The 13250-nt window shown below is 34.9% G+C and overlaps 1 protein-coding gene across 3 annotated transcripts in view; it reads right to left on the reverse strand.

Annotated features, from left to right (window-relative positions):
• LOC126971926 (A disintegrin and metalloproteinase with thrombospondin motifs 9-like) overlaps positions 1 to 13250 on the reverse strand; it is a 213854-nt gene that overhangs the window by 6314 nt on the left and 194290 nt on the right. For all 3 annotated transcript variants that reach the window (XM_050818436.1, XM_050818438.1, XM_050818437.1), the window contains 6 exons: positions 6799 to 6982; positions 5915 to 6075; positions 5294 to 5842; positions 4645 to 4908; positions 4155 to 4302; positions 1199 to 1374 (listed from right to left, as the gene is read on the reverse strand). In XM_050818436.1, the coding sequence (XP_050674393.1) occupies positions 1199 to 1374; positions 4155 to 4302; positions 4645 to 4908; positions 5294 to 5842; positions 5915 to 6075; positions 6799 to 6982 (1482 nt within the window). The remainder of the gene's footprint in view (positions 1 to 1198; positions 1375 to 4154; positions 4303 to 4644; positions 4909 to 5293; positions 5843 to 5914; positions 6076 to 6798; positions 6983 to 13250) is intronic.

Raw genomic sequence — 13250 nt, forward strand, 5'->3', positions numbered from 1 at the left:
GCTTTTTGGCTGATCGGAGCATCAAGGCTGTTTTCAACGGTGCATGCTCCGACTCAAAACCCTTAAACGCTGGTGTCCCACAAGGCTGCGTTCTATCCTACACTACATACATATACACTGTTTCTTCTGCATATCAATGATATGCTGCAAATCAGCTGTATTCATTGCTATGTGGACGACAACACAGGGTATGCTTCTTACACTGGCCGTGCCAACATGTCCCGGGATAGCGTCGACGAGAACCGGAACAAACTTGTGTCTGAAATCGAGACTATGCTCTGCAAAGTTTCGGAATGGTGTCGACAACATTTAGTCCAATTCAACCCCAAGAAGACACAAGTTTGTGCGTTCACCACTAAAAAGTCTACCTTTGTCGTATCCCCTCGATTCTAGATCGCACCTCTAACTGCCACAGCCTGTATTGGCAAACTTGGCGTCGATATATCTACTACTACTCAGCTACTTCCATTTGACCGCATACAACGAAGAACGGTTCGGATTATCGACGTTCAAGCCATCTCCGATCGGCTTGATTCTTTGGCATTGCGTAGAGATGTGGGTTCTCTCTGCATCTTTTACCGCATTTATCACGGGGAGTGCTCAGAGGAGCTGTTCGGGTTAATTCCAGCGGCCGAATTCCACCACCGGACATTACGTGCAAAGTACCACCCGCACCACGTAGACGTCTGGCATTCCATAACCGCGCGTTTCGCTAGAAATTTTTTGCCTCGCACAGCCACTTTGTGGAATCAATTGCCGGCTGCGGTTTTCCCGAACAGAAACGACTTAGGGACCTTCGAGAATAAAGCATACTCCCACCTTAAAGGCCGGCAACGCATTTCTTGACACACCTGTTGTTGCGAATGTCCATGGGCGGTTGCCTCAACTCTCCCCATCCCTTGAGCCTCTTTCCCGTTTGCCCCCTCGTGAATATAAAGGAAAAAATCTAAAGGAATAAATTTTGAGAAAATTAATGCCTTATATGCTTTTTGTATCAAAATCACTTTATTCATGAATAAAACTAATATGTAAACACAAGAGTTATTTAGTACAGTAGATCAATCCACACACATCGAAAATAAATAAAGGTATCTAGGTCACAGTTAGCAGGTGAGGTGGTCAAGAAGCTGGCAACGCCATCTCTTTAAATTGCCAAATTGTTCGATAGGAGTGAAAATCATTATTAAGGAATACATACTTCACTCCAGTCACTCAGGTACCAGGAGGGTGCACAGGTACCCCCACATGCTTTCTCGGTGTCAGGCTTGGGAGCTCTGCATGATGCATCACGAAGTCGTCTGCCGTTTCCGCTGATGCAAACTACACCACGAATCTGTCGACCACTGCAAGGTGCTGAGCATGCAGACCAGTCACCTGTATTTTGTATTTACACAAAATTTATATTTAAAAAGTTAAACACGTGGTAGGCACTAGTTTTAAAAAGTGCTATTACAAATATGTGTCTTTTTGTTATTTAGCGTTAAACAATCTTTAGATATTGCTAATATTTAAACACAAGCCGAAGCTAGTCTTAGGTGATTCCTACAAGGAAGATTAAGATTATATTATTATTAATAATAATAATAATAATAATTTATTTCTCTTAAAATCATAGTTTACAGCAGCTAGTGGCCGGAGTCACCTTTTAAGCAAATAATGCCTGTACCAGGTGTCTCCGCTCTTCCAATTCAGCAATGTGTTACATTTAACAAAAGTTTTATTGACATGGTGGTGAAATAATAATAAAGTTATGAAATGAATATAAATTTAAAAAGGTTATGAAATGAATATAAATTAACAATTTAAATATTTGGAAAGTTACTTTTGAACACCTTAACAATTACAGCGACAAAGATTTACAATTACGATTTTTAATTCTTATCGAACATGTAAGTCACTTTTTATTATTATAAACATAAATGATAAATATGTGTAAGATTATATTATTATGATGACAGTTGACGACAATTACGTCCCGTTCCTTTAATTGTTCCTGAACACTTAAGTTTAATTTGTGCTTTATTAGAATTTATAAACGAAATAGTTGTAGGTATAATTTTAATACGGTTTACATGGTTTCTTTTATAAAAACAATAATAATATTTATTACTCGAATTATTATTATTACTAAATAAGTAAAATATAAATGTCATTTGCTTTAAGGCGCTATAGTCCTAAAAACTAACATTTTTGAAAATCTACATAAAATACTTCTACAAATACTACGGTTCCCATTTTTTGACATGTTTATCTTCATTTCTTTATCTAAATTATGACAGTTTCGAAAACACTCAAAAAAAAATATCGATAGATTTTTTTTTGAAAAATAGGCTTTTCCATTCGAATTGTTTTATATTATCATAAAACTATGGTAGCTATCTACACAAAACTTATTTTTTTCGATGGTTTATTAGTATTTATAATTTTTCCTGGTTGGTTTTATCAAGACGCTTTGTGAATTATTTTATATCAATTTTTTCCTAATAAATCAAACGCGACCAACAGTATGCCCGTTAGCAATCAAGTATAAAATGGGGAATCATAGTAAAAAATGATGATGATGCGGCACCGTATTATGTTAAAAGTAAATGTAAGTCGGAAAGTACTAAAATAAAATGCACACAATTTTATTTTGGATATTATGCCACCCGGGATTGTTGTACGTATTCTCTTTAGGGAAGTTAAAAATCCAAGATGGCCGCCGCACAAATGTATGATTTCAACAATATGGCTATCGTTTGTAGGGAAGATATTTTACGTTTTTGCGGCCACGCGCTGAACCTCGAGAACCTCGGATACGATTCCCATATTGTTGAAATCATAATTTTGCGCGACGCCATCTTGGATTTCAAAAATGATCCCAAATACGTTCTCTGCACCCTCGAGAACCTCGGATACGATACCCATATTGTTGAAATCAAAATTTTGCGCGGCGGCCATCTTGGATTTCAAAAATGATTCCAAATTCGTTTTCTGCATCTTCGAGAACCTCGGATACGATACCCATATTGTTGAAATCATAATTATTTGCGGCGGCCATCTTGGATTTCGAAAATGATCCCAAATTCGTTTTCTGCAGCCTCGAGAACCTCGGATACGAAATCCATAATGTTGAAATGAATTTAATAGATCTCTCTCTCCGCAAGATTGTGCCGCTCGTCTTCAAAATGCTTTTGGGAGAGAAGCACCTTGTTTGAGCACCGTGATGCGATGGTTTACTGAATTTGAGAGAGATCGGGTTTCTTTACATGACGAATTTCGTGAAGGGCGGCCTTCAACTGCCGTAAACGAAAATAATCTGGCTACTGTTAAGCGGCTAATTGAAGAAAATCCGCGGATTACCTATAAGACAATTTGAGGACTATTGGAGAATGGTATGAGCCAAATTCAGAAAATATTACACGAAGAATTGAAAGGTTGGAAACTTTGTTGTCGTTGGATCCCTCATGAACTGACAGAGGAGTAGATGCGGGCTCCCGTGGAATGGTGCACACAGATGTTAATGAAGAACGACCACGGACATTCTAATGCTGTTTATGACATTGTTACAGAAGACGAAACGTAGATTTATTGTTGTGAACCCGAAAAAAAACAGCAATTTTGGTTATAACATGTTGAAAATGTATTGAATTAGGCGTTACTTTGCGGAAATCCATAATTATACAAGTGATTTAAGTTTTCTTTAGTGTTAATTCCGCCAATATTTGTCTTTAAAACAATTCGACACGTGTTTCGCCTCTACACGCCAAAATCTGGCACGAGACTGACTGACGTGCAGTCGAAAGGCGAAACACGTGTCGAATTGTTTTAAGGACAAATATTGGCGGAATTAACACTAAAGAAAACTTAAATCATTTGTATATAACGTGTTGTTTTTTTAAGTTACGCAAAACTTTTAGTATGACCTACGTATAGCTAGCTAGTTTACGTTAAATTATTTCATGTTAAGCTCTTTCATTATTATGTAATTTCTGTTGTGTCCACTTCTTTTTTTACTGTATTCGGTGAATGATGTGTACTGTTTCAATTGGATCTCAGGATCACATAAAGTATCTTGTACCTGTTATTAGATGATAGCTTTATCCTGTTGTCTGTTATTGTACCTAATTGTAAATAAATAAATAGATGTTACATATTGGTAACACAAATCATACCAGTAAACCACTGAGCGCTCGAGTCACACTGCGTCCTGACGGCACACGCCTGTGAGTGTCGCGGCGGCCGGCGGCCCTCACAGCCGGCCGGCTCCGCGCAGCGCACCCCGCGGCTCTGGACGCCGCCGCCGACACACCACCCCACACACTATCATAATACCAAGATTACATTTTTAATTAATTCAATTTGGTTGAGGCTTTCTTTATGACAATAAAGGACGAGACGAGCAGCTCGTTCAGCTGATGATAATTGATATGCCATGCCCATTACAATGCAGTGCCACTCAGGATTCTTGAAAGACCCAAAAATTCTGAGCGTCACTACTTTTGCGCTCGACACCTTGAGGCATAAGATGTTACGTCTCATTTGCCCACTACTTTCACTTTATCCGGCGCCCTTCAGACCACAATAATGCTAATAATGTAATATGTAATTACTGTTTCACGGAAGAAAAAAGCACCGTTGTGATGAGTATAGTATGGTACATACCTCTGACCATTCTGTGTATAACCATCCACCGGCTCCCGTGAAGGTGTATGATGGTCCCGACGAAGGACTGACGTCATTATCCGATACATTTGTCGCTAGAGATATTATTGGTCCTTCGCGGAATGTTTCCGTATGGTCTTTCGGTCGAACTTGTCGTCTTGCATCGAGTCGAGGTGTATTTGAGATCGCAGAGCCATCACAGTTCGGAATATCGCATGGTTCGCTATTTGGAGGCATAGGAAGGGGACATTTCTGGTCACTTATCTAAAACAATTAATATATATAAAATATCATTAACAGAAAACAAAGCGTAACAATGTTGAAAAAGATTTTGAAGTATTTGTTTAATAATACTTGGTACAATAACCCTTGTCATAAAGAGGTTAGGCTAGTCAAGAAATATTTTTAACAAATTTTCTTTAGGAATAATTACAGACAAGAAATAAATTTTACTGGATTTCGAAATATTAGCAAAACCAAAAAAAAAAAATTCAAAATTTGCTAGAACTAAGATTGCAACCAGATAAGTATTTATGATGACTTTGTAACAAAAATGACCAACAGAAGAACTAGTCCAGCTTAGATTTCTGTCGCGGGGAATAGGAAATATTTTTCAAAAAGGTGTTTCAATTTAATTTATGTTGTTTACCTTTGTAATACCCCTAGCATGGTCTTGTACACATCCAACTATCCTAGTCCTATGGGCTGGTCCACAAACAGGACATGGACCCCAAGCAGCTGCTCTCCAACGAGGCGGACATGGTATCGCTCCACATCTTCTCCGCTTTGCAGAAGGCGGAGAACCAGTACAATGAGCGGGAGATACTTCTCTATCAACTTTGCCTCCTATTTCAACACATTTGAATTTACCAATCTGAAGGCCGCCGCCACACGTTCTTGAACATTGCGTGTAGGATATAATTTTCCAAATAAATTCTCTATCACCAATTACATTGCTCTCTAGCTCATTTTGATATCGGGCTTCATTTGATTTGTGATCAGGATATCGAGACAGTTTAGGCTCTGATTTTTCTATAGCTCGAGTATGTGACTCAGCATTATGATGACGATGGTGTCTTTGCATTGTATGATGTACAATTGGACTAGTTTCAGTCGGAATATCATTACTGTTTTCATCTGGCAATGAATCAGTAAGGTATTCATATTTAATATTTGGACGAGGTTGTGTATAAAGAACCTGAAATTATAAATTATAATTAGAATAAAATATAATTTAAGAGGATTGATTAATTAATGTGTTAATATTTACCATAATGTCGATCGCTTGATGTATAGGTCCCATAGCAAATATATTGTCTAATTCACCCGAGCGAGAATATATGAACCTTGCTCCAGCGGCTTCGTACGAGCCCGGAGCACTAACAGCAAAATCTCCATTCACAATATATGAACCGTTTAAAACTCTCAAAGCTAAAACAAAACAGAAATTAAAATTGTTATTGTTCAATTGTACAATATGTTTAGTATTGACCTGTTTTATTAGTTTCAACCAAAGAACAAACAAATAATCTAAATCAATTGAACGGTACACGTGGGTATCGAGTTACAGATCAAATAATAGACGCAATATTACAATCGTATTAAATTTACGGAACAATTAACAAATTGGCGAAACGTCTGCCGACTGCGTCATGCGAATAATTAACCACCAATTGTAAAGACCACTATCTCGATTTATCTCGCAGTTTGAAGCGTAGGCGCCTTTATTGAAGAGATGCATTCGAGAACAGCACGCGTGCAATTCCAGTTAATCGATTCGACATCGATCTTTGCACTAGTGCGCACTTCATCGCTCCATTAAAATCTCTTGTGACCCACTATCGGAGAACTAAATCACTTCAATAAAAATTGAAACCTATTGACTGTGTCTGTTCTACCGAAAGCTTTATTAGACGGCCTTGGAGACAACATCTGCTCATTAGCTATTAAATAGCTACTTATTTATTGAACTAGAACTAACTGAGTTCAATTAGACCCGAACCTACTGGCGTCTGGCCCTAATATCAATTATATTAAAAGCAATTGTTTGAAAGCAGCTACTGTTGGAAGAGAAGATATGTTTGGCGTCCCTTCGAGAAATCAGAAAAATATCGTTATGGGTATCGCGATCAAATGAGAATGAAAAAAACTTACCAATATAATTTTCGCTGGAGACAATTTCGGTGACGTTCAAACGGCAGGCCCCATTGGGCACGGTTGTGACATAAGAATAGCCAAGTGGGAGTCGAGGTCGGGAGAACAGACCAGAAACCAGTCGTCTTCCGCAATGCATATCCCGCGTTGCGGTGGAAGCCAGCACTCCCTCGCGCCCAACGACCTGAAAGTAGCAACATCTTGAATGATCTGACTGACTGAACGTCACTGCAATTATTTTCCGCGATCAGTTTAAATTTTAGCCTAGCTAGAAGTAATAAACAAATGTGAAATAGTCATTGTCAATCAATGATTTTCGTCCATGAATTTCATAATTACAGATAAGGATTTTAAAAAATCCAAATTTTTAAGTTGTATTATTATTACTGGGAAACTTTATTGCAGCAGGTACTTTAAATATTTTCATCAAGATGAAGTAGGAAAAGTACAGACTAGTGAATAGTTGTGTATTTAAGTATTCAATATAACATTGCGAGTTACTAAAGTGAGCTCCTGAGAGCACCGGATACTCTCGACACCTTTGTGTCAATATTGTTTTGATCCTAAAAACATTTTTTATACAAATCTACGCATAAGTCTAATTTTCCACATCCTAAATGAGCTGTCTTTGATTTCTGGCACCATTAAATCTACAACTGAAAATAATTTTGTAAATAAAACTGTATGCTCTTGTGTATTCTTCATTGGTAGCAAAATTTATTTAGAGAAATTTGGTGACGAGTCTAGCATTATTCTTTAATGGAGTTATCACTGAAGTAATTTACATTGAAAAGGTAGTACCATATGAAGTTAATTATTATTATAATAGGGTTTAATGTATGAAATTGCCGTTTTAATGTCACAGGTATTTCGAATTCACATAGAACCGTCATGGTTTGAGATTTTTGAGTGAAACTTTTTTCACATGATACCTATGTAGTAGTAAAAAAATGTGCCACATTCAATTATCAATTTTCATTTGTATTGTTTTTATTCAGCTTAGACAAGACAGTCAGCGAAAATTTGAGTAATTTTTGAATACGAGGTCTGACGTAGATCTAGCGCAGCAGAAACAGCTCGCAATATCATTGTTGCATTCGGAGAGAGGACTGCTAATGAACGCAGAGTGCGATTTTGGTTTAAATGCTTTCGTTATGAAAACATTGATTTGAAGAACGAACCACGTGGAAGACATAGGTGAATAACAATGAATTGAAAGAGATGGTGGAGGCCGAGCCAAACGAAAAAAAATTGCGGCATGGTTTAACCTAACCAAAAATAAAATAAAATAAATAATAATATATATGAAAAATGGGTGCTGCATGATTTAAGTGATCTGCAGATAGAACCGTGTGTTAACTTGTGTTACTCTGTTGAATCGATACAGAAATGAAGGAATATTGGATCGATTTGTGACACGCGATGAAAAGTGGAGTCTTTACGATAACCGTAAGCGAAAAATGCATAGGCTGTAATTATTTTGATTAAATATATATGTTTAATAAAAAAAAAAACTAATTTCAATTTTTCAGTACCAATCGGCAATTTCATACTTTACTCCTTATATTATTTGTTACGAAGCACCAGATTAATAGAAAAAGTTATCTTTATATGGTACAGATTCTCTTTACAATGATTATGTGAATATTATGTAAAATTAACCAACTACAAAATTTTAAAAGATACAAAAGCCTGTTCATGCTACCGCTTTCTATAATAGAAATTATGAAATTGATAATTTCGCCAGTAAAAAAATATAAATTCTAAATAAAAATTTTAAATGTTTGGGAAGTGTACCGGACACTTAACCGCTTTTTTAACAAATTTGATATAGAATTATTTTATGTTCAATACGAAAGAAAGAGCTGCAAAAAGAAACTCATAAAATAATACTGCATATTTTTTAAGTAATTATATAAGAATCGAAGTAATTTAATACTATAATTATTTAATGTCGTATATTTAATAACATAATATCATAAAGGAAGTTAATAATAATTTATATATAATAATTTTGGAAAAATATTAAAGTACAAAAACGGTGTTGAAAATTTTACTCCTCAGCAACCACAATAATATATCGTTGGAAAGATCTTGATAAGAAAAGGTTACCTAGCATTACCCATAGAGTTACAATGAATAAAACGTTTGTTCACTAGACCGAGCCGTGAGAGGGACGCGCAGGTCGTTACTAGTATTATTATAATCCACGAACAAAATAAGTCTTGAAAGCTTTCCTCGCTGGGCGTTGACAGTAATACGTTTGTTAATTAAACCCAGACTAAATAATTCATTCCGCGTTATAAATGCAGCACATATCCCTTATTATGTGGTATAAATCAGTTAAGAAGCCGCCACATTACGGAATCAGTCACGCGTTTTCTGGAACAGCTTGAGTTGAGTGCACACCATGTATATGGGTATTAACATGTCAACGTATTACACGGGTGTCTAACAACGACACTGATGTACACTCTTCTGACTCAAAGCTGCACTACGTTAGTATTTGCGATGGGATTATTCTAACATATTACGTTTCATTAGTGAAAGTAGTCTTAGAAATTTATTCAGCACATATTTGTATCGAATATTATTTATAATATGATTTTATGACCTTTTATGAGCCTGTTGGCTTGGGCACGGGAGAGGGCGTTGGTGTGGGACACGACTTGCGTCGACACTCTGTCTCCTGCTCATGTCCAAGTTACGTCAGTTGGTGCTAGGGATGCTGCTTCGATTGCCAAAGACAGCAAACGTTGCAAACAATTCGGTCTTAGTGACTCCTACATCTTTGTGCCGTTTGGTTTATTACAAAGTACTATCAACCAGCAGCTATTTTGGTGAACAGATCAGCCTAGTTATCCAACGCGGAAACACTACCAGTTTTAATTTAATTTAATCCTAGGTTGTATTGTAAATATAATTATAAGATTTGTGTTGTTTGAATTAATATTTATCCTACTAATATTATAAACGCGAAAGTTCTCGAGTGTGTGTGTGTATGTTTGTTACTTTTTCACGTTAAAAGTACTGAATAGATTTTAATGAAACTTTATAGAAGAATAACAAGAAATAAGCTTATACATTGCATATAACACATATGCTTTAATTTATAAAGATATACACTATATATTATCTTATCTAATTATCCAAAATAAAACGATATGTGTCAAGTAAGTAGGAAAAAACCTGCCATCTGCGTGCTATTCATATTCGTATATAATGTATAATGGAAATGTTTATCTAAAATAATCTGACAAAATAGCCAGGGACAGCATATATCTCTTTAATGTGTAAGCCATTATCGCCAAAACAGTGAACCTGGTGTTAAGTGGTCATCGCCGCCCACATTCGCTTGCAACACTCAATGGAATCACAGGAGCGTTGCCGGCCATTATCTCACGATCTACGATTTTGAAAATTCTGTTACCAATAGAAAGCCATAATTTTGTGAGTGTCATAGAAATGCTATATAATAACCTGGAAAATGAAAAGACTTCCGTAGTAGTCGGATTTGTACAGTACGTCGGAGAAAACGTAGTCAAACACTAAAATAATTTATATCGCTAAAACAATGCCGGGTCAGCTAACTTAAAATTAATTATAGTGGTTATAAAATATGTTATTTTAGATTTAGTAGATTTCTGCTGAACACGACATATCGAACCAAACTGCATAGACTATGTGGATTAGATTTAAATGAAATAGAAATGTATGTACTACTTGCTAGCACAAACCAAATATTACTTTAAAATGTGGGTGCCCAATGTATGTAGGTTAAAAATCATACAAATAAAATAGATAAAACAAAACGATCACAATTATGTACCATGGTATTATTACTTCCCAGAAATATAAAAATACTCATAAAGAAAATATTAATATTATTTATAACATAATTATAGTAGAATATACACATTTTATTATTCCGTAGTAGGATAGATGGATCCACCTCAATAAATATTTATCAAATAAGAACTTGTACACTCATACAAACGAGGCCCAAAACATATATTTCTAAAATTTTTTGTTTGTCAGCTAGCTTGTGGAACCTTATTTTAAAAACTTAACCGATGTCCGATTTTCAATGATCTATTGTGGCCTATAATAATACACCGAATTTAAGCGGACAATATTGCGAGCGTGCCCTTGTAATAACATAAATACTAAAGGCGGATATATCAATAAGGCTATCTATCGGATTTCTCCTAATACATATTATTGTTTTGTAGACAAACAGAGAACTGTATTATTGCTAATGAGTAGCCTCAAGCTTCGTGCTCGGTGTTACCTTCGTCAGTAACCAACCCTGATGAGTCGCCCCGAGATATTCTGTTATAACAAAATATAACATTATGAGATACTGTTTACTGCCGTATTGATATGTACAGCATCATCCATCAATAAGTATTATTAAGTAATGTACACTTAATATTACGCTCTCTACAAATATCCTTCTACTATATCCGTTAAAGCTGGAATGCTGGAAAAGGAACAGGCTGCAGATATAACTACAGACAGCAGATAGAAGTCATCACGTAAAGAAAAAACGATATGCTCGGTTCAATTCCGACCAGGTAATATTACTATCGTGAAGCATTCCTGCAAATCAAATATTAAACCTATTATGTGTAGGTATTGTATACTTGTATAACCTAACTAGTCTAGCAATAGACAAATAATGAAAGACAGGGATGAATTCTAAAGGAAATTATGGATGTATTCAATTTTTTAACACTATTTATATACTATATATTACTATATTTTTTGCTATAATAGCTATATTTTTAAATTAATATATATCCCTACAAATAATTATAATAATAATACATAGGCGGTGATCACTTAACACCAGGTGACCCGTACGCTCGTTTGTCCTCCTATTCCATAAAAAAAAAAAAACTCATGAGAATGCATTTTAAGAATTATAGAAACTGATTTTTTTTAGAGTTTAGAGATTAGAGTGTTAAAGAAGTTTTGTTTTATTTTATTTAAAAAATATGAAGTAACGCACTTAAATTACCTTCCTATGAACAATTAATGAAGTGAACTACTCTGAGACAATTTGCCATCGATACAAGACAATTAACACAGAAGACAGTAGTTACCTACACACTCCTCGTTAAAAATTAATGTGATAAATACTTTTCCTTCTTAATTATATTTTTAACATATTTTTTTGTTTAATGTAAAGCAGTAAAAACTAATATTATAAATTTGTATGTTACCCATTCACAGTTTGAGGGTACTAGCTGGAATGCTTCCAATAGTTTTTTTTAAATAAAATCAAAATATTCTGTGAGCATACTTCTGCTATATAGTATCAGGAATAACTTTTAAGCCCCGTTTTTAGCGCCGTGATAAGCCGATTGCTTCTGACATATTTTTATAAAGCTTAATTTCTAGCCTAAAAATTGATGTGAAGTAAGATTTACTCTTCCTTTGAATTTCAAAACTTTATATAAATTTAATATACTTAGTTTTGGAAAAGAATATAGGGGAATAAGAATCGTCGATGTATTAATTTTTTTTATAGTTACAACAATAGATTCCCTAATTACAAGTTTTTTAATATAATTGCAGACCAACTTCACTCTTAAATATTCTACCGATCATTACTGGTATGCACATACCTTATCAACAATACAGAAAATAGGGTAGTTATATTTATCCTTAAATTTTGAAACATTTGGAGAAACAGGTCATAGGCAGAGTCCACGCGGAAGAAGACGCGAGTAGAAGTTAGTTGCTAAAAGTTTAAAAGTACATAACTCGTACTGTGTGGCATGTGTGAAGCTCGTGGTGAACTTCGTACACCATTATTAATTGGATCAATTTAAAAAGCGTTATTTTAATTTATTGTAAAGCATTCTTTAAAAATAAAACCGCATACTTGATTACTAACATTTATACATCCAGTATTAAAATATTTAATGAATATTAAACACAAGAAGTCAATTAATGAATTGAATGATTATAATTATTGTTTTTTTTTTTTTTTTAATTTGAAATAGATAACAGATGTTAGCAACCTTTTCCATTAATGAAATTTCAATGTCTTAGTAGAAAATATTTTGTTAAAGTTATTATTCCTCTGTTATGCTCACTCTTTTTACTTAAATGATCAATTACATGTGATCAAATTAAAAACATAAAATTACATTATCCTTTACGTAGTAATACTTGACCAAATTAACTTGACATTTTTTCTTCTGATTTGTCGACTTTAAAACAAACAGTTTTAGGTTAGGTGATGAGGACACATACGAGGTGTTTCAGAAGTAGGCCTCATTATTCAAAACTCAGTGGAAACAAGAAATTGTTAAGAAAAATGTGACAATATATTGAAATTAGTTCAAGGAATTCGTTCTGAGTGAGATAAGAGCAAAAGTTGAGCACAAAACTTTATGAGTAGAGATAAAGGAAAAAATTGGTGAACCATATTATGGTAG

This window comes from Leptidea sinapis, chromosome 25, assembly GCF_905404315.1.
Source record: "Leptidea sinapis chromosome 25, ilLepSina1.1, whole genome shotgun sequence".
NCBI lineage: Eukaryota > Metazoa > Arthropoda > Insecta > Lepidoptera > Pieridae > Leptidea > Leptidea sinapis.